Below are 22,890 nucleotides of genomic sequence, written 5' to 3' on the forward strand. Positions count from 1 at the left end.
CCACTGATCCTAATAGCAGCAAAACTACTAAACCATGAAGACATAGAAGGCATCTGCTCAGCATGAAAGATACAGAATCTTCTCATAACGTCTACTGAGAACTGTTTCATTATAAATGCATTTTCCTGCTCTAGAGAGAGTTAAGGGGAAAGAATGGGAGCTGTCAGGATCCCAGGGCTATCCTACCTGCCGTTTTGGTCACAGTGACTGGCACGCGCTCTTCCAAGGGCACTGCAGCGGGAGAACACTACCTGCCAAATAGCAAAGCAGCTCTCTCTCTTACTCCTATTGTTTATTTTAGCACTCTTTGCTTTACTTCAAGGTGGCAATTATATATGTGTGTGTACATATATATTTATTTAAATAATATTAGATCTAATTCATTAATTATACTTGTAAGTTTGGTATTTTCTTAATAGTCCAAAGTTGGTATTTTGAAGTTCCACATTACTCTGATTTTTTAAACAAAAAAATGAGAAAGCAGGAATGGTCACATTGACAAAGGTCAAAATGAAAGTGCAGGAAGAACAATGAGAAATAAAGCACTTAAAACGAACAGGTAGGAACTGCCTACACAGGATTCTGAGAAAAGAAACTAAAACGACCCTCTCTGTGAATATACGTACCATACAGCCCTATCTACCAGTCTACACGCCGATGTCTTTAATAACAATCCCAGGACATTTCCTCCGGCCAGCATCATGAGAAGAATCATAAATACCAACCATGGGCACCCGTTGAAGACTGTTCTTCAGAAAGCCATGCGTACAGCCTGGAAAACATGGTGGAGTGTCACATCATTAGGCGGGTGTTGGGATTCGTACCGGCAAACAGACCGACAACACGCAGTTATTGGTCGCAGAGGTTTCTTCTCTTCTCGGGAAAAAAACTTCTGAGATTAACTTCAAAACCAGAACCAGCTCTCCTCATAAATTAGGGGTGTATGCTTTCTGTCAGAGGGAGCTTGGCTCCTTTTCGGCTCTGCTTAGGTGATTCCCCGCCTCTGCGGGAGGAACTGAGGCGGGAGCGCCAGGGACAGCAGGTCCTGGAAGGACCCAGCAGTCTCTTGTGTTTTGAAGGTTTTCTTATGAAACAGATGATGATGGGTGCCTGCCTCAGTTACCTCAGCCTCTGTGAAGGCTAAAAATAAATAACACAAAAAGAACCTAAATCACTGTTTTGTGCAGGAAATGCTTCCTCTTGTGTCTTGGGTAATAAAATGTCCCGAGAGACAGAAAAAAAGTCTGAACTATAAAGCATTGTGTAGACCACATTTTGTCTGGGAGCAAGCAGCTGAAATTCTTGGCTAAGTGTAATCCAGCTATTGGTAGTTTCTCAAGCCACAGAGGTTCTGTGGATTGTTTGGACAATGATGTACACAGAGCATACGTACAGGACATATAGGTATTTGTGCATATATAAATAAATATATATATATCTATATCTAGCTGAAGAGGAGACATACTCTTCTTCCAAAGGGGTCTAACTGGCTAGTTAGGAAGCCGCTCTGGGGCTGATGGATTGTTGATTGGTGAATCCCTGGCCTTCGGGTCGGCCGGAGTCAGGTGTTCTGGTAGGACAGCTCGAACATGGTGCAAGCCTCCTCTAGACTCTCGTCCATGTTCAGTCTCTGCCAGAAAGACTTCTGCTTCTTCTGCAGCTCTCGGCGAACACACCTTGGGCAGGGAACAGACTTTTCTTTGCATTCAGAATGGAAAACGGCTCCACAGCTTTCACACCTGCAAAAGTCAACCATGGATATGATGAGCAAGACTGAAGCCAGCAAGACAAACGGGAAGCCTTGTGGCCTCGGGTGCAGCTGGCGGCAGAATCTACTGTTCTGGACAACCCTGCCAATGGGAAGAGAAATGACTCACTGAAATGAACTCTTTGCTTTTCCAAAATGCTCAAGGTTGAATTTCACTTGAAAAACATTTTTGCTTTTCTGATCTGAACTAAGGCTTATGAGTGGGGGGGAGTCTGCAGTCACCCAGCAATTCTGGTTATAGTGACAATGGACAGAACCCCAGAAGCTCTCCATTGAGAAGGGAGTGGGGCAGTGACTCTACGGTGAAGTCATGAGCGGGGAGTGCCTGGTGAAAACGCTCAGCACACCAGTGACAGCCACGGCGTTACATCTGTGGCAAGGTAGCTTTCTACATCAGTTAACACGAGCTAAGTGGTTCTCTGTTAACTAGCTCCCTTTATTTGACAGTTTGAAAAGATAAAATGACACATTTTCATTTTCTGAATGACATCCTGTGGTCTATGAAATCTTGTGAGTTTTTTAAAAATTAGGAAAAAACTCCTACCTTTGTAAGTCTACTTTTATAACATGAGCGTGAACATTAAAGCAGGAGACAGTGGGGAGAAAACATTTTTCCAGCAATATGACAGATACTGTAATTTGTAGAGAGGAAACATTCCAGGTGGATGACTCGTTTGTTGTTTGGCTTGGTGGAAGCCTGCATGGGAGTCTGAATAACTTGTTTTTACAGCGAAGTTTTTATTTATTTATTTATTTTTTTGGAGATAGTGTCTCATTCTGTCACCCAGGCTGGAGTCCAGTGGTGTGACCTCAACTCACTGCACCCTCCACCTCCTGGGCTCACGTGATCCTCCCACCTCAGCCCCCTGAGTAGCTGGGACTACAGGCACCCATCACCAAACCTGGCTAATTTTTGTATTTTTAGTAGAGACGGAGTTTTGCCATGTTGGCCAGGCTGGTCTGGAACTCCTGACTTCAGGTGATGCACCCGCCTTGGTCTCCCAAAGTGCTAGGATTACAGGCATGAGCCACTGCATTTGGTCTGCAAAGCTTTTAATAGTGAGTAACTGACAAGCTCAAATACAGCTGCTCCAGTGAGTGGTTTGCCGATATGGACGGAGTTTTCATCCTTCCATAAGGGTAACAGGAAACTTGTACCAAGTCCTAGGAGCCCAGGGAATTGTGCCTGTGTAATTTTGTTCAGCCTGCAGCATTCAGGGAGGGTCCAGAACTGGACCGGTTTCAAAGAGGGTTGCGAAGGAACCAGTCCCGAGGGCTCAGCCTCAGGCTTCTTTTGCTTTTTCCATAGGTCTTGAGTTTCAGTGTTGGGTGCAGGATGGTCTTGGGGACATTATCTCCTAGTCTGCCACTGACTTACCCCAGCACCGTTCAGGACCCAGAGGGCTTAGTGAAAGGAAGATCTTCCTACCCACCCTCATACCTTGGAGAGGAGGCAGTGACTTGGATGGAGAGACACTGTTGGGGGGAGTGGGGGTTGGAAGGGGGAGAAAGAGAGAGTGTGTGTGTGTGTATGTGTGTATGTGTGCGTACACCTATTCCAGTGGAGGGACAGGAAGACAGGACTTCCTTCACCCAGCAGCTCTACCCCCAGCTTAGCTCTCTGGGTCAAGTGAGGCGAGCCGGCAAGGAGCTTCACATCAATTTCTGGCTGTGTGACTGCTATGAACTGAACTGTGTCCCTGTTATTCATATGTTGAACCCCTCACCCACAATGTGACTATATTTGGAGACACTGTGCTTAGGAGGCAATCAAGATTAAATGAGGTTGGCCAGGCGTGGTGGCTCACGCCTGTAATCTCAGCACTTTGGGAGGTCGAAGCAAGCGGATCACCTGAGGTCAGGAGTTTGAGACCAGCCTTGCCAACATGGTGAAACCACGACTCTACTGAAAACACAAAATTAGTAGGGTGTGGTGACGCACACCTGTAATCCCAGCTACTTGGGAGGCTGAGGCAGGAGAATTGCTTAAACCCGGGAGGTGTTGGTTTGTGGTGAGTCAAGATCACGCCACTGCACTCTAGCCTAGGTGACAAGAGCAAAACTCTGTCTCAAAAACAAAAAAAGATTAAATGAGGTCATGAGGGTGAGACCCTGATCCAAGCTCATAAGTGTCCTTAGAAGAAGAGCATGGGGAGCTTGCTCTCCCCAACTCCGCATGCCTCAGAGGCAGCACTATGTGGCGACACACAGAGAAGGGGTCCTCTGCAAGCTAGGAGGAGAGGCCTCGCCAGAAACCAACCCTGCTGGCACCTTGATCTGAAACTTCCAGCCTCCAGAACTGGGGGCAACACATTTCTGTTGTCTAAGCCACCCAGTCTGTCGTATTCCATGTGACAGTCTGAGTAGACTAATGACCTTAAGCAAGTCACGTTGCCTTTCTGAGCTTCCTGCGCTTCAGTGTCCTTATCAGCTAATTGGAGACAACATAGCACCCACCTCTTGCAGTGCTGCGGGCCTCAGGTAACATCATGGATGCAGTGTATTCCCAGTTTCTGGCCATGGTGGGAAGTGCTTAGCAAACAGCAAGGACTGCTCCGGCCAGGGTGCCCCTCAGGCTGCCTGCTGCCTTCTGTATGGCTGCATTGCAGTCTGACTTCACCCACGTCACTATGGAGACCTGAGGACATCTCAGTCAACCCCCTCCTTGCCCAGATGAGAAAAGAGACTCCAAGAGGGTTAGGGATTGCCTACCGGGGACACAGTGAGTTGGAGACAGAGTTGTGACTGGAGCTTAGGGCTCTAGCCAAGGCTCTTACCGAGCGCCACGCTGCCTGGCTGAGGCCTGGCCATCCCAGCGAGAGCAGGGAGCCATCGCATAGGGAAACGTGGGGCTTCTGATCAGAACACCTGTGTCAAACCACAAATCATTCTTTGTAGCTGAGCGACAGTGGGCAAGTTACCACTTAAGTTCTCGGTGCTTTGGTTTTCTCATTTGTAAAATGCTACTCACGGTGAACCCTTTCCTACTCACTGGGTTGCTGTGAGACTAAAATGAGAAACATACTTGTGGCCGGGCACGGTGGCTCACGCCTGTAATCCCAGCATTTTGGGAGGCCGAGGCGAGTGGATCACGAGGTCAGGAGATCCAGACTATCCTGGCTAACACGGTGAAACCCCGTCTCAGCTAAAAATACAAAAAAAAAAAAAATTAGCCGGGCCTGGTGGCGGGTGCCTGTAGTCCCAGCTACTCAGGAGGCTGAGGCAGGAGAATAGTGTGAACCTGGGAGGCGGAGCTTGCAGTGAGATGAGATCGCGTCACTGCACTCCAGCCTGGGTGACAAAGTGAGACTCCATCTCAAAAAAAAAAATAAAAATAAAAATAAAGAGAAACATACTTGTAAGTGGAAGGACTATGCAAAGGCTGTGACGCCACCCCTCACAGGTGACTCTAGTACCCGTCTCCTTGACACAGGCGCTATCCTGGACATGGCAGGGTCACCTCTAGCATCTTCCTCTTCCCAGTCCCCTCCTCCTTCCAGTGAGGATAAAGGTCAGACCTATGTCTTCTAGAGCCTCTCTCATCTGGACCAGCTCCTTCCTAGTGGCAATGGCTTTGTCCCCACTGGTCACACCACTGTAACCTTCTATCACTAAAGTGACACTAATGGTAGCTTTATCATATAAATTTCCTCCTTTCAGCCCCCTTTCCCCTGCTGGGTTAGTCAGTGATTTATACACCTAGGGATGTAGCCCCAGGGCAGTGATTGATAAGGAGGAAAAACCCTGGGTTCCTTCAGTACCACTCCCTTATCTCTGCTGATACCAGGCTCCGGGGAGTGAAGAGATTGAGTCTTATCGGATATTTCTAGTGCAACAAACACCCATGGGGTGATGGAAGAGCTGAGTGCACCTGCTCTTTCTAGCCAAAGGTCAGTAACTGAAAAAAAAGCATGAGATAAAAAAAAAAATTAATGATTTCAAAATAGAACTAAATCCTATTTTCTAACAATTTGTAACCCAGCAGGTATCTTTTAAACTGTAGTATAGATAGATTGATCAATGACCTTTCCAAATTCTGAGAATCTATAGTTAATCCCTTCCCCAACCCTTTTCTCTTTAAAGGAAAAGAATAAGAGGAGGAAAAGGAAGGAGAAAGGGAAATTGTTCTCTTACATAAGATTTATGGAGCCCTGTAATAAAAATGTAAAGTTCAGGATAAATATTTACATTAAAAAATGTAATATATGGGAGTGTTCCTCTTTGAGAATAGGATTTTATTTTCTTACTTTAAAAAGATTCATTGGCCGGGTGCAGTGGCTCACGCCTATAATCCCAGCACTTTGGGAGGCCGAGGCAGGCGGATCACCTGAGGTCAGGAGATCAAGACCAGCCTGGCCAACATGGTGAAACCCCGTCTCTACTAAAAATACAAAAATTAGCCAGGTGTGGTGGCGGGTGCCTGTAATCCCAGCTACTCATGAGGCTGATGCAGGAGAATCGCTGAAACCCGGGAGGCAGAGGCTGTAGTGAGCTGATATTGCATCACTGCACTCCAGCCTAGGCGACAGAGCAAGATACCATCTCAAAAAAAAAAAAAAAAAAAAAAAAAAGATTCATTGGTCCTCCTTAGTGCTGAGTTTCTTGACTGTATTTAAAATATGATTTAGCACATACAACTTTTCAGGAACACATCTTTCATATAAGGCAAATCTACCAATGTAATCATCTCTGCTGAAAACTGCAACGGGTAATGAAAGAGAAATGTCCCTTTGGTGTTCCTGTGTGATACATCAAATCAAAGCTGGTTTCTTCATTTCTGAGTCATCCAGTCCAGCGATGAGCAGTTTCACTGCTTGTTGGATGTTGCTGAACATCACAGCAAACAAGGACCGACGTCCTCCCTTTGCAGTGTCCGTAACTGCAGGGAGACATTTGTTACTGACCAAAGTCATCCAATGGGTTTTTCTTTTTTTTTTTCTTCTTGAAAACATTCATTGCTTCACTTTTTCTCACACCTAGGGATCTCAGCCTTGGCACTACTGACATTTTGGGTGATAATTCTTTGATGTGATGGGGTGTCCTGTGCATCAGAGGATGTGTAGCAGTATCCCTGGCCTCTATTGGCTAGATGCCAGTAACCACATCACCCCCTCTTCCCAGTTATGACAACCAGCAATATCTCCAAACACTGCCAAATGCCTCTGGAGGGCAAAACCATCCCTGTTGAGAACCCTTGACCTAATCTAGTGGAAAATGCATCACAGAGGGGGTACCCAGGGATACTTACACAGGACCCCCACACTGAATTTGCAAGTGTCACCTGCTGGCTTACGTTCTTACCAACAAATAAGGTCCAGTGTACTGTACTTATTCATTTAGCTTTCACAAATACATGTTAAACACATCATTTGATAAAATAGTTGAAACCACTAATATTAATATTAACCAAACAGTGATTTCTGTTACTTCTAATGGCAAAAACCGTACTTGCTGTTGCACGAACCTAAATGGAAATCATTTAGAACATCATTTAAGAAGTCAATATCAGTGACACAATTCTGTGCATCACTCAGTCACTCCCTATTAACCCACTCTGATTTTTCTTTTTTCTTTTTTTTTTTTTTTGAGATAGAGTTTTGCTCTTGAGGCTAGAGTGCAATGGTGCAATCTTGGCTCACGGCAACCTCCACCTCCTGGGTTCAAGTGATTCTCCTGCCCCAGTCCCCCAGGTAGCTGGGATTACAGGCATGAGCCACCATGCCCAGATAATTTTGTATTTTTAGTAGAGACGAGGTTTCTTCATGTTGGTTAGGCTGGTCTTGAACTCCTGACCTCAGGTGATCCGCCCACCTCGGCCTCCCAAAGTGCTGGGATTACAAGCGTAAGCCACTGCGCCTGGCCTGACTTTTCAATTCTATCTAAAAGCCGTCTTGGTAGTGCGTCTTAGTCCCATGTATTTGCTCTTTGGCCAAGAACCTCTGGGCTGTTTCTCTGTGGTATTTTCTGCTTCTTTATGTCCTACCTGGGCCATCTAGCAAATCAAAGCTAAAACTTTTACATCTACTTCATAAAATAAATTGCTTTTACGCAACTGTGAAGTCGGTTTCAACAACTTGTTTTTGTTTTTTCTTTTTTTGAGGTAGAGTTTCACTCTTGTTGCCCAGGCTGGAGTGCAGTGGTGCGATCTTGGCTCACCGCCACCTCTGCCTTCCAGTTTCAAGCGATTCTCCTGCCTCAACCTCCCGAGTAGCTGGGATTACAGGTGCCCGCCACCACGCCCGGCTAATTTTTTTTTGTATTTTTAGTAGAGACGGGGGTTTCACCATGTTGGCCAGGCTGGTCTCGAACTCCTGACCTCGTGATCCATTCGCCTTGGCTTCCCAAAGTGCTGGGATTATAGGTGTGAGCCACCACGCCTGGCCCGTTTCAACAACTTCTGCAATAAAACGGAGACCAATACTACTTCAATGGGGTGCTTACTGCAGAGAGGAAACCTCAGCTTGAGTGAGGAGCCCCGAGTCCTTGGCCTAGGTTGGCCTTGGTGTCATAGGGGTCTTTGGTAAGTTACTTTATCTCTAAACCTCACTCTCCACAGAAGTAAAAGAGAAGCTTGGGTTAGATATCTAAAGTTTCTTCCAACTTGCAGATTTTGTGCAGGATTTGAGGGGCTGAGGGAGCTACTCTGGGTTGTATTCTCCTCTCTCCAAACTGTCTTGCTCCAAGGTCTATGGGTGAATGAGTAGGAACGTAGCTTTGCCACCTCCCCAGAGAATCTCAAACTCATAAGCTGAGACTGCATGAGATAAACCTTAAGGGGTAAAGTATTACTTTTTATTTTATTTATTTGCACTGATTAATCAAGCTATGAAATAGCTTATATGAACTAGTATATACAGCTCTGACTCTCAGGAATTTGGCCAAAAGGAACTGACTTTGCCCCTATTTAATAAAATTTCAATTAAAAATTAAGGGTTCCTTTTTAAGCCTTCTCCCAATCCTCATCAGTACCCCTTCTTCCCAAGCAAAAAAAAAGGTAATTGTTAAATGTTGTCAAGTTTTTTTGGGGGGGGGGGTGGGGACGAGGAGGGCCAGCTAGAGATGACAGCCATTTACCAGCCTATGTGGAAGTATGTTTGTGTTTTAACTGCTGGGACAGCTGCACCAGAGTTAACTGGGTGCATGTCAACACTGGATACACCACAAGACATGGGACCAGGAAGCGGGGACTGGAGTTCGGCTTCTGTGGATGCTCTTGGGGGCACTCCTAATTATCTGTGTGTGCCCTGACAAACTGGTCCCCTTCCTTGGGATAGGAGCAGGGGAATATCTCCTCCATTTTGGGGTAGCATAAATCTCACTTTGAATTTCAATAAAAGCACCATATGCATGCCTGTAATCCCAGCTACTTAGGAGGCTGAGGCAGGAGAATCACTTGAACCCAGGAGGCAGAGGTTGCAGTGGGCCGAGATCATGCCACTGCACTCCAGCTTGGGCGACAGAGAGAGACTCTGTCTAAAAAAAGAAAAAGCACCGTGGAATGAGACTATATATTTTATGAAGTCTTTGACCCAAACATTAGCTTACTGACCCATAGCAAGTGAAGAAGTTCATACCTGGAAATCTAATAGTCCATCACCAAGAGATAGGCCAGACACGATGCTCTTATTGTAGCTATTGAAACCAGGAAAATGAACCTGCTGCAAACTAGCAGAACTAAGTATGTGCAGGGGGAAAAGGTTTGCTTCTCAAATATTATGGCAAAGAAGCAAGAATTCCTGGCTGCAGACAGTTTCCTGTTCTGGAATGCTGATGATGTGAGACCAATTAGAGACAGGCCCAATGGCTTTGTCTGCACCCTTCCAGATTCTAGCTGCACACAGGGAGGTCATAGGAAACTGCTAAAGGCCCCTGCCCCATGTTGAGGTCACTGAAATGCTTCTGCTATGTTCATATTGGGTTCTTCTCCTGCTGCATTTTTATTTTTGGCTCAGGCAATGGCCTCAGATATTTCACTTGGATTGAAATTCAGGCTTCAGTTTGGTTGGATCTCTGACAAGCAAAAGGACAGGCCTGCAGAGCAGGGCAGAGCCTTGGCTGGTTTCCACTCTGCAGAGCCCACAACGAATGGGGTGGGGCTCAGAAATAAGTGCACGTTATCAGGCATGTGAGTGCGGTTTTGCGTATGGTTACTATGCAAGGCACCCCATACAGGCACTAGCTATTATTGTTTTTTCCAAAAAACCAAGATGATTACTTAAATCTCTTAGCTAAGGAGGGTACTTACTGGATCCTGGTTATTTAAATGTTTTGGGTTGGTGTTTTCTTTTGTTATTGTGTAAGTAAACATAAGCAAACAATTTGTAATTTGCTTGAATAGGAAATCAGCCAATATCATGTATAGTTTATGCTTCCATGTGAACCTATGTGCTATGCATGTACTTATACACAGGATACTAGACATTCTAAGGTAAAATGAATTAAATATGATTAATAGGATTAATTTAGCCGTGCCCGGCTAAATTAAGCCACAATTCCAGCACTTTGGGAGGCTGAAGCAGGCAGACTGCCTGAGGTCAGGAGTTTGAGACCAGCCTGGCCAACATGGTGAAACCCTGTCTCTACTAAAAATACAGAAATTAGCCGGCGTGGTGGCTCATGTTTGTAATCCCAGCCACTTGGGAACCTGACGCAGGAGAATCGCTTGAACCTGGGAGGCGGAGGTGGCAGTGAGCTGAGATCGCACCACTGCACTCCAGTCTGGGCAATAGAGTGAGACTTCATCTCGAAAAAATAAAATAAAATAAAATTACAACAGTTCTCCCATTGTGTGTGTGTTTTTGTTTGTTTGTTTGTTTGAGATGGAGTCAGGCTGGTCTTGTACTCCTGACCTCGTGATCCACCCGCCTTGGCCTCCCAAAGTGCTGGGATTGCAGGTGTGAGCCACGGTGCCCGGCAAGTTCTCCCTTTTTTTTTTTTTTGAGATTAAGTCTCGCTCTGTCGCCCAGGATGGAGTGCAGTGGCGCGATCTCAGTTCACTGCAACCTCCGCCTCCTGGGTTCAAGTGATTCTCGTGCCTCAGCCTCCTGAGTAGCTGGGATTACAGGCACCTGCCCCCACACCCGGCTAATTTTTTGTATTTTTAGTAGAGACGGGGTTTCTCCATGTTGGTCAGGCTGGTCTCAAACTCCTGACCTCAGGTGATCCGCCCGCCTTGGCCTCCCAAAGTGCTGGGATTACAGGCGTGAGCAATGCTCAGCCTCGAGTTCTTCCATTTTTATTAAGTCAGTCAGTAAGAAAATAATAGATATAATATAATATAATATAATATAATATAATATAATATAATATAATAACTGGAGGTTTATCTGGTTCCAGAGCTAGTAAGCCTACTTGATTCTAGTGTTTTCGTGAATGTGGCCCCATTTCTGTTACTAGCAACTTGGTCCTTTAAGTTACTCAACACATGCCCAAATACCTGCTAAGACCCAAATCCGGGAAGAACAATTGGTATGTCCTACAATGATCTTTTTATCTACACTTTAAGCCCCAGAGTTAATTAAGGAGAGGCTTTCCCTGATGGCAGCCCACAAAGCATTTGCACTTTTAGTTTGTAAACCAAGTTCAGCTAAATAACTTTGACAAAAGCTTTACTTAAATCTTGGCTTTAAAATAGAATGTAAATAAGGGTTAATTAATTCATTTGTTAATTTTGCTACCTTACTGGGGACGTTAACTCACTGTCATCCTTTGTGCAAATGCTTAATGAGTGCTTCTTGCTAATTTGTGGATGGTGACCGAACTTCTCAGTTATATTCTAACAATGCGTATAAAATTATAATAGATTTCACCTTGATGAAATAGTTTTCTTGGGATAGGGAAAATGAATATTTCTGATGCTTCTAAGTTTTTATTTTAAGGTTCATCTGGTAATTAATATAATTCTCAAGAAACAAATACCCACCTTGGTATTTAGGCAAATCTGTTTAATATTAGACAAAGTAAAGGAACTGATGGAGGATTTAAACATTTTCAACCATTTCTGGGAAAAAGTTAGACTATATCATAGAGAACTATAAACAGGAGAAATGGTTTTCTATAGAAATTCCTAAAGTGGTTTAAAATGCCTAAGAGCCCAAGGGGTGTTTAGAATTGTCTTGCTACATCTAAGATGAAGGGAGTGAATATGAGATTATTAGGCCAATGCAGATTCAAACAAATGATCTTGGTTTATATATGAACTTCTCATGATTTATCAATCTACCTTTTTAATGTAAAATTGAAACATTTACCTGGCAATTTTTTGAGGTAAGTCTTTTAAAAAGAAATAATAGAGTCCCATTCAGAGTCTTGGGTGCGTATCTTCCTGTTACATTATTATTTCTTTTCATGAGCAGCATGATTAGTTGCTTAGGAATAAGTAACTGGTTACTGACGTAAATTTAGGAGAAAGGCATTTAAATAAAAGAGCTAAACTGTTTTGCCATTACTTTAGATTATTCTATTTGTCTCTCTAAGACAATGCTCTTAAAAGATGGTAACCATAATTTTCTAATACTCAATTTATTTTAGGCTGGTTGTGCTGAAAGTGTGGTCCCTGGACCAAATGTGATGCAGCCAAGCCAGCATCACTAGAGAACATGTTAGAAAGGAGTTCAAGACCTGGGCAACATAGGGAGATCCCATCTCTACAAAAATAGAAAAAAATTAGCTGGGTATGGTAGTGCACACCTGTGGTACCAGCTCCTGGGGAGGCTGAGGTGGGAAGATTGCTTGAGACTGGGAGGTCGAGGCTGCAGTGAGCCGTGATGGTGCCACTGCATTCCAGCCTGGGCAACAGAGTGAGACCCTGTCTCTAAATAAATAAATAAAATAAAGGCTAATTATTGGGTCTCCCTCTAGACTTAGTGAATCATAAACTCTGGGGTGGGGCCCAGCAATCTGTGTTTTAACAAGTCCTCCTTGGAATTCTGATGAACACAAAAGTTTGAGAACTACACTTCTAAGTTAACCATTGGTAAGGACAGCAGGACTCTTATTTGTCATATAATATATTTAAAACAAAAAATATGAACTTTGCAAAATGAAAATAGGAGATGATATTAACTAATGTGGGTTTTGTTTTTTGTTTTAGAGACAGGGTCTTGCTCTGTTGCCCAGGCTGGAGTGCAAGTGTGATCATAGTTCACTGCAGCCTCGAACTGCTGGACTCAAGGGGTCCTCCCACCTCAGCCTCCCAAGTATTAATAGCTAGGACTACAAGTGTGTGCCCCTACGACTGGCTAATTAAAGAAAACATTGTTTTTGCAGAGACAAGTTTCTGCTATATTGCCCAGGCTAGGCTCAAATTCCTGGCTTCAGTGGATCTCCTGCCTTGGCCTCCCCAAGTGTTGTGATAACAGGTGTGAGCCACCATGCCCAGCCAACTATTATTTTTACATAGGACTTTACATTTCATATCTATTAATACTTTCTCATAATAGGTTAAAATCTAATTTTGCTTTAATTATAATATAGAGTTGTTCATGCAGTTTTTGGCCATTTGCATATTCTTTCAGTAAATTGGTTCATGTTCTCTGCCCATTTTCTATTGATATTTTACAAATTTTTATTCTTTATTTATTTATTTATTTTTGAGACCGAGTCTCGCTCTGTCACCCAAGCTGGAGTGCAATGGAGCGATCTCGGCTCACTGCAACCTCCGCCTCCCAGGTTCAAGCAATTCTCCTGTCTCACCCTCCCCGAGTAGCTGGGACTACAGGCGCCTGCCACCACACCCAGCTGATTTTTCATTTTTATTTTTAGTGGAGACGGGGTTTCACCATGTTAGCCAGGATGGTCTTGATCTACTGACCTTGTGATCCGCCCACCTCGGACTCCCAAAGTGCTGGGATTATAGGCATGAGCCACCGCACCCGGCTATTTTATTAATTTTTAAATATATCTTTCATATTAAGGAAATCAATACTTCATCATGTGTTGAAATTATTTCTCCAAGTTTCCTGTTTATGTTTGTCTTTACCTATAGAATTTTAAGCATTTAATACTTTTTATGTTTTTTTTTTTTTTTTTTTGAGACAGAGTCTCTGTTGCTCAGGCTGGAGTGCAGTAGTGTGATCTCCGCTCACTGCAATCTCCGCCTCCCAAGTTCAAGTGATTCTCATGTCTCAGCCTCTCAGGTAGCTGGGATTACAGGTGTGCGCCACCATGCCTGGCTAATTTTTGTATTTTTAGTAAAGACAGGGTTTCACCATGTTGGCCAGGCAGGTCTCAAACTCCTGACCTCAAGTGATCCACCTGCTTTGGCTTCCCAAAGTGCTAGGATTACAGGCACCCGGACAACTTTTTATGTATTTAAAAGCATTTTGCTTCCATGGCTTAGAAAGTCCTTTCACACTTTAATATTTTAAAAATAATAGGCCGGGCGTAGTGGCTCACACCTGTAATCCCAGCCCTTTCGGAGGCTGAGGTGGGTGGATCACGAGGTCAGGATTTTGAGACCAGCCTCACCAACATGGTGAAACCCCGTCTCTACTAAAAATACAAAAATTAGCCAGGCGTGGTGACGCGCGCTTGTGATCCCAGCTACTTGGGAGGCTGAGGCACGAGAATGGCTTCAACCTGGGAGGCGGAGGTTGCAGTGAGCCAAGATTGTGCCATTGCACTCCAGCCTGGGTGACAGAGCGAGACTCCATCTCAAAAAAAAAAAAAGTATACACACACACACACACACACACACACACACACACACACACACACACATATTCACCACCGTTTCTTTCTAGTATATTTCTAGTATTTTGTGGGCTTCATTTATTTTTACATTAAAATCTTTGATCCACCTAGAATTTATCTTGATGTAAGGAGTATGGGCAGCATTATTTTTCTTTTTCCAAATGGCTAATTAGTTCCCAATTCCTTTTATGGAATAATACATTGTTTTTTTTTTTTTGAGACGGAGTCTCGCTGTCACCCAGGCTGGAGTGCAGTGGCCGGATCTCAGCTCACTGCAAGCTCCGCCTCCCGGGTTTACGCCATTCTCCTGCCTCAGCCTCCTGAGTAGCTGGGACTACAGGCGCCCACCACCTCACGTGGCTAGTTTTTTGTATTTTTTAGTAGAGATGGGGTTTCACCGTGTTAGCCAGGATGGTCTCGATCTCCTGACCTCGTGATCCGCCCCTCTCGGCCTCCCAAAGTGCTGGGATTACAGGCTTGAACCACCGCGCCCGGCCGGAATAATACATTTTTTTGTTCCACCAATTTGCTATGCCACCTTTATCATGTATTAAATTCCCATATTACTTGGGTCTATTTCCATACTTTCTGAATCTTTTTGACTCTTGTTCTAGTGATCTTTGTATCCTTATTCCCATTATATTGTTTGACAATACATTTTTATACCTGATAGAAAGTCTCCATGTACATAAAACTTCGAGAAGTCAAATTCTATATAATTGTATATTAAATATACTAGGGAAGTTTACTGCCCCGATCTTTATATTATAGTTTTATTTATAAGGTTTATTTAAAATGAGATGCACCTGTATAATAAACACCTCAGGTAGTTAAGAATTAATCTTGGCTTTAGATATTGGACTTTCTGAAAATCTCAGATGCTTTTCATTTTTATATAAGGATAAAGGTACAAGTTTGGTGGGTTAAACTAATTAGACTGGTTGTTTATATGTTTATAAAATTAGCAAACATGGTTCAATTGTTTAATAATATATAAACTTTTAATAATTAAAATTACTCTACTTTGCATGAACCAAACATGTATTACCTTGGAAAAATACTGCAATAATGCTTTCAGCCTGATATATATTAACATTGAAGGAGGGAAGGAGGGAAGGCCCGAACAGCAAAGCATATTTTAGCAGTCCCTTTCATTTAGTGAGAACATTCATTGGAACTTTTGCTTCCATTCTGCGTATTGGTAAATGTTGGATGGAACCGATAGTCACAATAATAAGAACAGTTCTGCTGCAGGCACAAGCCATAAGCTGATATGTAAGAAGTCACTGAAAACCTTATTTTTTTCAACACCACACATACTCATAAAACAGAAATATGATAGAGAAGGCTAAATAGCAGTATTTCAGCAAAGGAATCTCTCAAAGGGAGCAGCAGTCACATTGGGAGGCCAATTTGAGCTTCTAACTTAGGCTGAAACATCCAGCTGTGCTAAGTAAGAACTAAGTTTTTTCTGTTTTATTGAGATATGGCCCCATTCCATCACCCAGGCTGGAGTGCAGTGGTGCGATCACGGCTCACGGCAACCTCCGCCTCCTGGGCTCAAGCGATCTTCCCTCCCGCCCCAGCTACCAGCGTAGCTGAAGCTACAGGTGCACACCACCACAGCTGGCTCATTTTTGTATTTTTTGGAGAGATGGGGTCTCGCCATGTTGCCCAGGCTGGTCTCAAACTCCTAGGCTCAAGTGATCCGCCTGTCTCAGCCTCACAAAGTGTTGGCCTCCTTTGGCCTCCGAAAGTGCTGACCTCCCAAAGTGTTGAGCCACTGCACCAGGGGCTTTTCCTTTTCATTGTCTTTGGGTAGCAGCCTGCCTGAGCAAACTCCCCAGACCCCTCTCTGAGAAAAAGTGAGGTAAGAAACTAATTGGGGGGGGGTTAGCCCGGGAGAAGGAGACTCGAGTACTGCTTGTAGGTACTTTGTAAGTATTAAAGTCCCCCTAACTAGATCTTTCACTTTTAAACAGTATATCTTAAATGTGCTTTTAGGGAAGCCAGAGGAAGGGAAAAGTCATTTTACTTGCTGCTTTGACATTCACATCATTTCTGTCCCTAAGCCCCTGAGCTGGTGCTTATTTCAAGCACTGCAGGAAAACCACGCTCCGCCCAAGAGGTTGTTACCTCAGGCCTCTGAGCTCATTCCATGCCATGCTCCCTCCCCGACTCCTGTGTCTTCTGCTACCAAGGGAAATTTGCTTGTCTCTTTGCAATCTATAGAGTTTGAAGATTTTCTTTCCAATCATTGATATAAATTGCTTTTTCCCCAGTCTTTTCATTTAAATTTCCTTTCTCTCCACCATCAAAGATTCACTTTCTAGAAAAAAACGTGGAATTTGGGGCGGGAGTGGTGGCTCATGCCTGTAATCCCAGCAATTTGGGAGGCCAGGGCAGGAGGATTGCTTGAGCCCAGGAGTTGGAGACCAGTCTGAGCAACATATTGAGATCTTGTCTCCACAGATAAATTAACCAAGCATGGTGGCGTGCATCTGTAGTCCCAGTTACCTGGGAGGCTGAGGCTGGAGGGTCACCTAAGCCTGGGAGGTGGAGGTTGCAGTGAGTCCTGACAGTGCCACTGCACTCAAGTCTGGGCAACAGAGTAAAACCCTGTCTCAAAAAAAAAAAAAAGAAAAGAAAAGAAAAGAAAACTTCAACCTCCCAATTCTCAGAGCCAAACTAGATCTTTCAGTCTAAGTTAAATCAGTTCAAGTTAGTGGCTTCCAATATTTCCAAGGCAGTCTTTGAACCAGGTTCATTATTTGTGTACTCTATAATGCTATTGGTTTTATAAAATAACAATTCACACATTTATTTGTCATATGAATTACTTTTTAATGCTATCTTCCCTTGTTTTCTCATCAAAAGGCTACAAAATTCTCTCCATTAAATGTAGTGGTGATGATCCCAACTACACATCAACCACCACCATCAGTGAGACTAGTTAAAGGTAGGGGGCAGAATCCTTTACCCCCTCCGGTTGGTTTGTGGGTTCCCCAGATTTCAGCACTACTGCAGTGACAAGAGGGTAGGGCAGAAAGGATTCAGCAGCCTGAATCTTCCAGTAGCTCCAGGTGTGGTTTGGAGGGGGATTCTGGCTTCCAAGGAGGTGGGAGACATGGGCAGAACACTGCTAAGCTCCCCCGGCTCTACAAAGGTTCTACGCTCTGGTATAACTTTGTACACAGAGTTAACACGGGCTGCACCTTTCTCTCTATTTTAAGTGCCCTGAAAGCATCAGGAGCTGAAAAGATAATTATTAATGGTAGCTCTAGATAGTTGTGAAGATGTTTCCTGAGGTAGCATTGTTGAGTGGTTTAAATATTCAGAATTCTGCAGGGGCTTAGTAAAGGTGTGATAATATATATTAGATACTTAAAAAAGATTTTTTTGAAAGACACATTTAATGAGGTATTACTATTTGTACTCCTATAATTAGTTGTATGAAAGAAGTCTCAAAAATAACAAACATATATTGACAAAACCAAGATACTATTGTATCCTTTGTAATTCTAAAGCATAGAACAGTTCATTTCAGAACATACTGCTCAGTCCGAAAAGTCAACACATTTTGTTTGGAAAGGTAAATACTCCTTCTCTTCCCTATTGTGTGTTCAGGTTACTTATTTACAGTCCCATGGGGAAGAAAAAGCACATGCTAAGAACTGCCCTAAAAGATGTTTTGAAAATGAAATTATCTGAGTAGCTTAGCAAAGTTCACATTTTTTACACCATCTCTCTCCTGACATTAAAGTCTCCATTGACCCAGTAAAACACATCTGTCTCGAACATATGATAAGAATGTTAGCCATCACTCAACAAAGTCACATATCTTGGTAATGCCTACTTAAATAATGAATTTCCTGAAATCACTTTAAAAGCCATTTAAAAGAAAATATGTTAATAACTACAGATTATAGTTAAAATTACAGAATAAAGCAAACACTCCATTCATGAATTATTTATTGAGCAGTTACTAAGTGTTGTCTTAGATGGAGCAGTGAGTAAAATATAAAAAGTCTATTTCCTCACGGTGCTTACATTATTTCAAAACGGTGGACTGAATTGCAATTTGGATTTGTATCTAAATCCCTTTCAGTAAATAGAAAAAAAATCAGCCAACTTTACTGAAAACATCATGACAAACTATCAAACACAAATACAAAATGCTGAGCAATGGAGCAGAAGCAAAGATCTTACTCCTTTTGTCAATAAAAGCTTAAAACAGTGCCATATGCCGGCTATGAAGGTCCAGAGGAGTGGTGGCTTGTCAAAGGTCACACAACAAGTTAGTGGCTAGGAATGACATCGAGACTTCTTTGTTCCTATTCCAGTGACCTTTTTTTTTTTTTTGAGATGGAGTCTTGCTCTGTCACCCAGACTGGAATGCAGTGGTGCGATCTCGGCTCACTGCAACCTCCGCCTCCCGGGTTCAAGCAGTTCTCTGCCTCAGCCTCCCAGGTAGCTGGGATTACAGGTACCCGCCACCACACCCAGCTACTTTTTGTATTTTTAGTGGAGATGGGGTTTCACCATATTGGCTAGGCTGGTCTTGAACTCCTGACCTCATGATCCACCTGCCTTGGCCTCCCAAAGTGCTGGGATTACAGGCATGAGCCACTGCGCCCGGCCCAGTGATCTTTTTATGGACTGGCGTGCCTGTGTTTATTCGATGGATCTTAATGATTTTAGAGCCAATTAAAATTTTTTTCCTCCACCCTGGGCAACATGGTGAAAACCCATCTCTACAAAAAAATACAAAAATTATCTGGGCATGGTGGAGAGCACCTGTAGCCCCAGCTACTCAGCAGGCTGAGGTGAGAGGATCGTTTGAGCCTGGGAGGCAGAGGTTGCAGCAAGCCAAGATTGTGCCACTGCATTCCAGCCTGGATGACAGAGCTAGATCCTGTCTCAAAGAAGAAAAAAAAAAGTATTTTTCCTTTAAAAGTATCCATTAATATGTTTATAGATTAAATGTGACTATTTTTCTGGTTCTGATACAATGCGATAAAAAATGCTGGATATAAAATTGTATATTCAATATGATTCCAACTTCATTTAAAAATACAGATGTGTAGAAAAAATGGAGAAATAATGGAGAATATTTTCCTTTTTTTTTTTTTTTTTGAGATGGAGTCTTGCTCTGTCGCCCGGGCTGGAGTGCAGTGGCCGGATCTCAGCTCACTGTAAGCTCCGCCTCCCAGGTTCACGCCATTCTCCTGCCTCAGCCTCCCAAGTAGCTGGGACTACAGGCGCCCGCCACCTCGCTTGGCTAGTTTTTTGTATTTTTAGTAGAGACGGGGTTTCATTGTGTTGGCCAGGATGGTCTCGATCTCCTGACCTCGTGATCGGCCCGTCTCGGCCTCCCAAAGTGCTGGGATTACAGGCTTGAGCCACCGCGCCCGGCCGAGAATATTTTCTTTAATTTTGTGTACTTTTCAAATTTTCTATAATAAATATCAACTAATTTTATAGTTAGAAACTTGAAATGAGTTAAACGATGAACAGCAAAAAAATTAAGCTGCCTGAAATGCACAAAGCTAAGATGATCAACACAATATTAACCAGACACCTAACTAGAAGCTTGGTAAGAAATGTGTCTAGGTGACAGCCATCTATTCAAGTGACCAGATGGCCTCAAAACACAATGGTGGCTTCAGCAGCTAGGACTGTGTTTATAAAAGCACCATATTTATCAAGTGGCTTAATGGCATAAAGGGCCAGATCAGCCCTGAGGGTTTCACAAAAGTCTCAGCTATGTTAGCAGACATTCTGAAACATTTTGATGTGTGAATACAGAAGCCACCAGGCCAAGGTGAAATGTTATTTACCAAGTTACTCTTTGACCAAAGTTTAAAATCCAGAAAAACTAGCATTGTGCTGAAGCATTTTCATTAAAGAAAACTGTCATTGACACAATAAACACATTTAGAAGTGGGCAGTCAGAGCTGAAGAAGGGTCAAATTCCATCTGGGGAGTCATCACCCTGCCTCTGCCATGCACAAGACACGTGAGCTGTCTGGGCTTCAAGTTTCCCACCTCCAAAATGTCTAAAGGGTCCCCACAGTCCCTTCTATCTCTGTTAGTTTATAATTCTAAAACACAAGCGGGAGTCTGGTCCTCCACCATTTGTATTAGAGAACCACCGAGAAAGTTCCTCTTCAATTCCAGAGAAAGAAAAGAACGATTAGAAACAAACAGCTCCTCTGAAAAGGTACTCTACAGAGGAGCACAAGTTTCCTTTAGCTGCTTCTAGGATCCCACACCTCACTGCAATACTCACTGAGTGGCTGCTTCCCAAGAAATGCCACAGAAAGGAAATATCATTAAAAAATGGCATATACTTTGGGGGAAGCTGCTCCCTCCCTGAAGCCCGGCCTAGCCAAGGCTGTTGTTCTCTATTGTTGAACAGGATGTAACAAGACTGCCAAGCGCAGCCCACAAACCTGCTAATTAGGTGCCCTGACAGTGTTTGTTTTGGAACCATTTACCAACAAAGGAATGTGTCAGGCTGATTAGGCAGAAAAGGGTATGTAATGTATGTGTATTTGAGTCCAGATGAGGGCATAATCCAGGTATTCAGTCTGTTTGTGCAAGGACTCACAAAAACGAAGGCCGAGCAAATAGGAAGCCATGGGGAAAGCCCAGCTTGTGGGCAGTGCTTCTCTCCCCTTCTCCTCAGGAGTTTTGTTCCACCTGCCTCTGTCTCCACCCCTTCCCCACCAAAAAATTCTTGCCTAAACACTTAACATGAAAGTCTCTTTCAAAAAGTGACAAACTACAACTGGTTCCTCAGAAAAATGAAAGTCTTTGTAAGGTTACTGACACATCTGGGGCTTGATGGTTTTTTTGGCACGTATGTGACAACTTTAGGCAAAACCATCTCCACATTCAGCCTCCCTGGAGCCTTCTCCATGCACTGTGCCCAGGGGCAAATCTACGGGTAACAGGGCAACAGAAAACACAGCTCTTGATGGATTGATTGTTCAAGCTGTGCTGAGAACAATTAGGCATCTCAGCATCATCTATGGGAAGAAGTAGTTCTACATTTTACAATAAAGCAGATTCCTCTTTTTAAACAAGGCTTTAAAAGGTTTGAGTACAATTAGGCATTTGAAGCTTCATGTGTACATGAGCCTTAAAGAAGGGAAGAAAGTGCCAAGGCAAAGAACAAAGTCCATGCCCCAACAAGTTTAGGTCCTCAGAAGCAGGGTGGTATGGATTGCAGTGAAACGGAAAATGACAAAGACCAATTCAAAGCGTCGAGCGTGTTGGGAGGAGTCTCCATGTTCTTCAGGACAACCTGGACATTTCTGAAGTCTGGCCAGATGGATGAAAGCAATGGGGCTTGGACTAAGGTTCATGGGAGGCCTTCTTTTTTGGTAAGACTACCTGACAAAACATATTTTAAAAATGAAAAAGCAGATAAACCCTGTTTAGAAGCTCATCTGCTGTGCACTTCTCCATGAGGCTGATGTTTGTTCTCAAGACTGATGTAGAAAATATTTTTTAAATGTGTGCAGACTGGCTGGGGGTGGTGGCTCATGCCTGCAATCCCAGCACTTTGGGGGGCCGAGGCGGGCAGATCACTGGAGGCCGGGAGCTTGAGACCAGCCTGGCCAACATGGCGAAACTCTGTCTGTACTAAAAATACAAAAACTAGCCAGGCATGGATGTGCCCACTTGTAATCCCAGCTACTCAGGGGGCTAAGGCAGGAGAACTGCTTGAACCTGGGAGGTGGAGGTTGCAGTGAGCCGAGATCATGCCACTGCACTCCAGCCTGGGCCATGGAGCGAGACTCTGTCTCAAAAAAAAAAAAAAAAAAAAAAAAAGGTGTACAGACTAGATGTAGTAGTAGAGTATGCTAACTCAAGTGGTAAGCGGGTAAGAATTTGGTGTTAATAAGTTCAATGCCCTGTGTGCCACCATTATTTCTTGGAGGAGGGGATGGAGTGTTCAATTACTTGTGCATAAAGAAAAACTGGCAAGCAATGCTCAGTCTACACCTCTGAATTCCAACGCTTTAAAAAACAACCCTTTTTGGAAGAGTAACCACGGAGCTGCCGATGCCCTGCGAACACAGAAGAACACCTCCTCTGATGCCTTCCCTGGTGTCAGCGAATGTTACTGACCAGGGCAGGCTTGTGCTGTCACCAGAGAAACACCTTAAATGGTACGTCAATTGCTTCAACCTTATATAGAAAGCTGCAGTGTTACCTCAGACTTGTGTTATGCTCCTCTATCTTTGGAGGTATTTTATATTCCCTTAACTAATTAGTTTATTTAAAAAACATTGTCAGTGTTCTTATGAATGCATATATACTTAGGCAAGCTTAAACCAAACAGTAAGTATTTATGTAATGCTTAGTCCATTTCTTGTTGGTAAAACAGAATACCTGAGACAGGGAAAATTTATTTT

General features: G+C 43.5%; 1 protein-coding gene across 5 annotated transcripts in view; it reads right to left on the reverse strand.

Moving 5' to 3' along the window:
- Positions 1 to 387: 387 nt before the first annotated feature.
- Positions 388 to 22,890, reverse strand: part of PLEKHM3 (pleckstrin homology domain containing M3) — a 205,510-nt gene continuing 183,007 nt past the window's right edge. For 4 of the 5 annotated variants that reach the window (XM_030916440.1, XM_030916441.1, XM_030916442.1 and 1 more), the window contains 2 exons: positions 1,466 to 1,739; positions 388 to 772 (listed from right to left, as the gene is read on the reverse strand). In XM_030916440.1, coding sequence (XP_030772300.1) covers positions 1,562 to 1,739 — 178 coding nt within the window. In that variant the 3' untranslated portion in view covers positions 388 to 772; positions 1,466 to 1,561. Of the gene's footprint in view, positions 773 to 1,465; positions 1,740 to 22,890 lie in introns of those variants that run through there. The other variant, XM_030916445.1, reaches the window with a different exon arrangement.

Source organism: Rhinopithecus roxellana, chromosome 14, assembly GCF_007565055.1.
Source record: "Rhinopithecus roxellana isolate Shanxi Qingling chromosome 14, ASM756505v1, whole genome shotgun sequence".
Taxonomy (NCBI): domain Eukaryota; kingdom Metazoa; phylum Chordata; class Mammalia; order Primates; family Cercopithecidae; genus Rhinopithecus; species Rhinopithecus roxellana.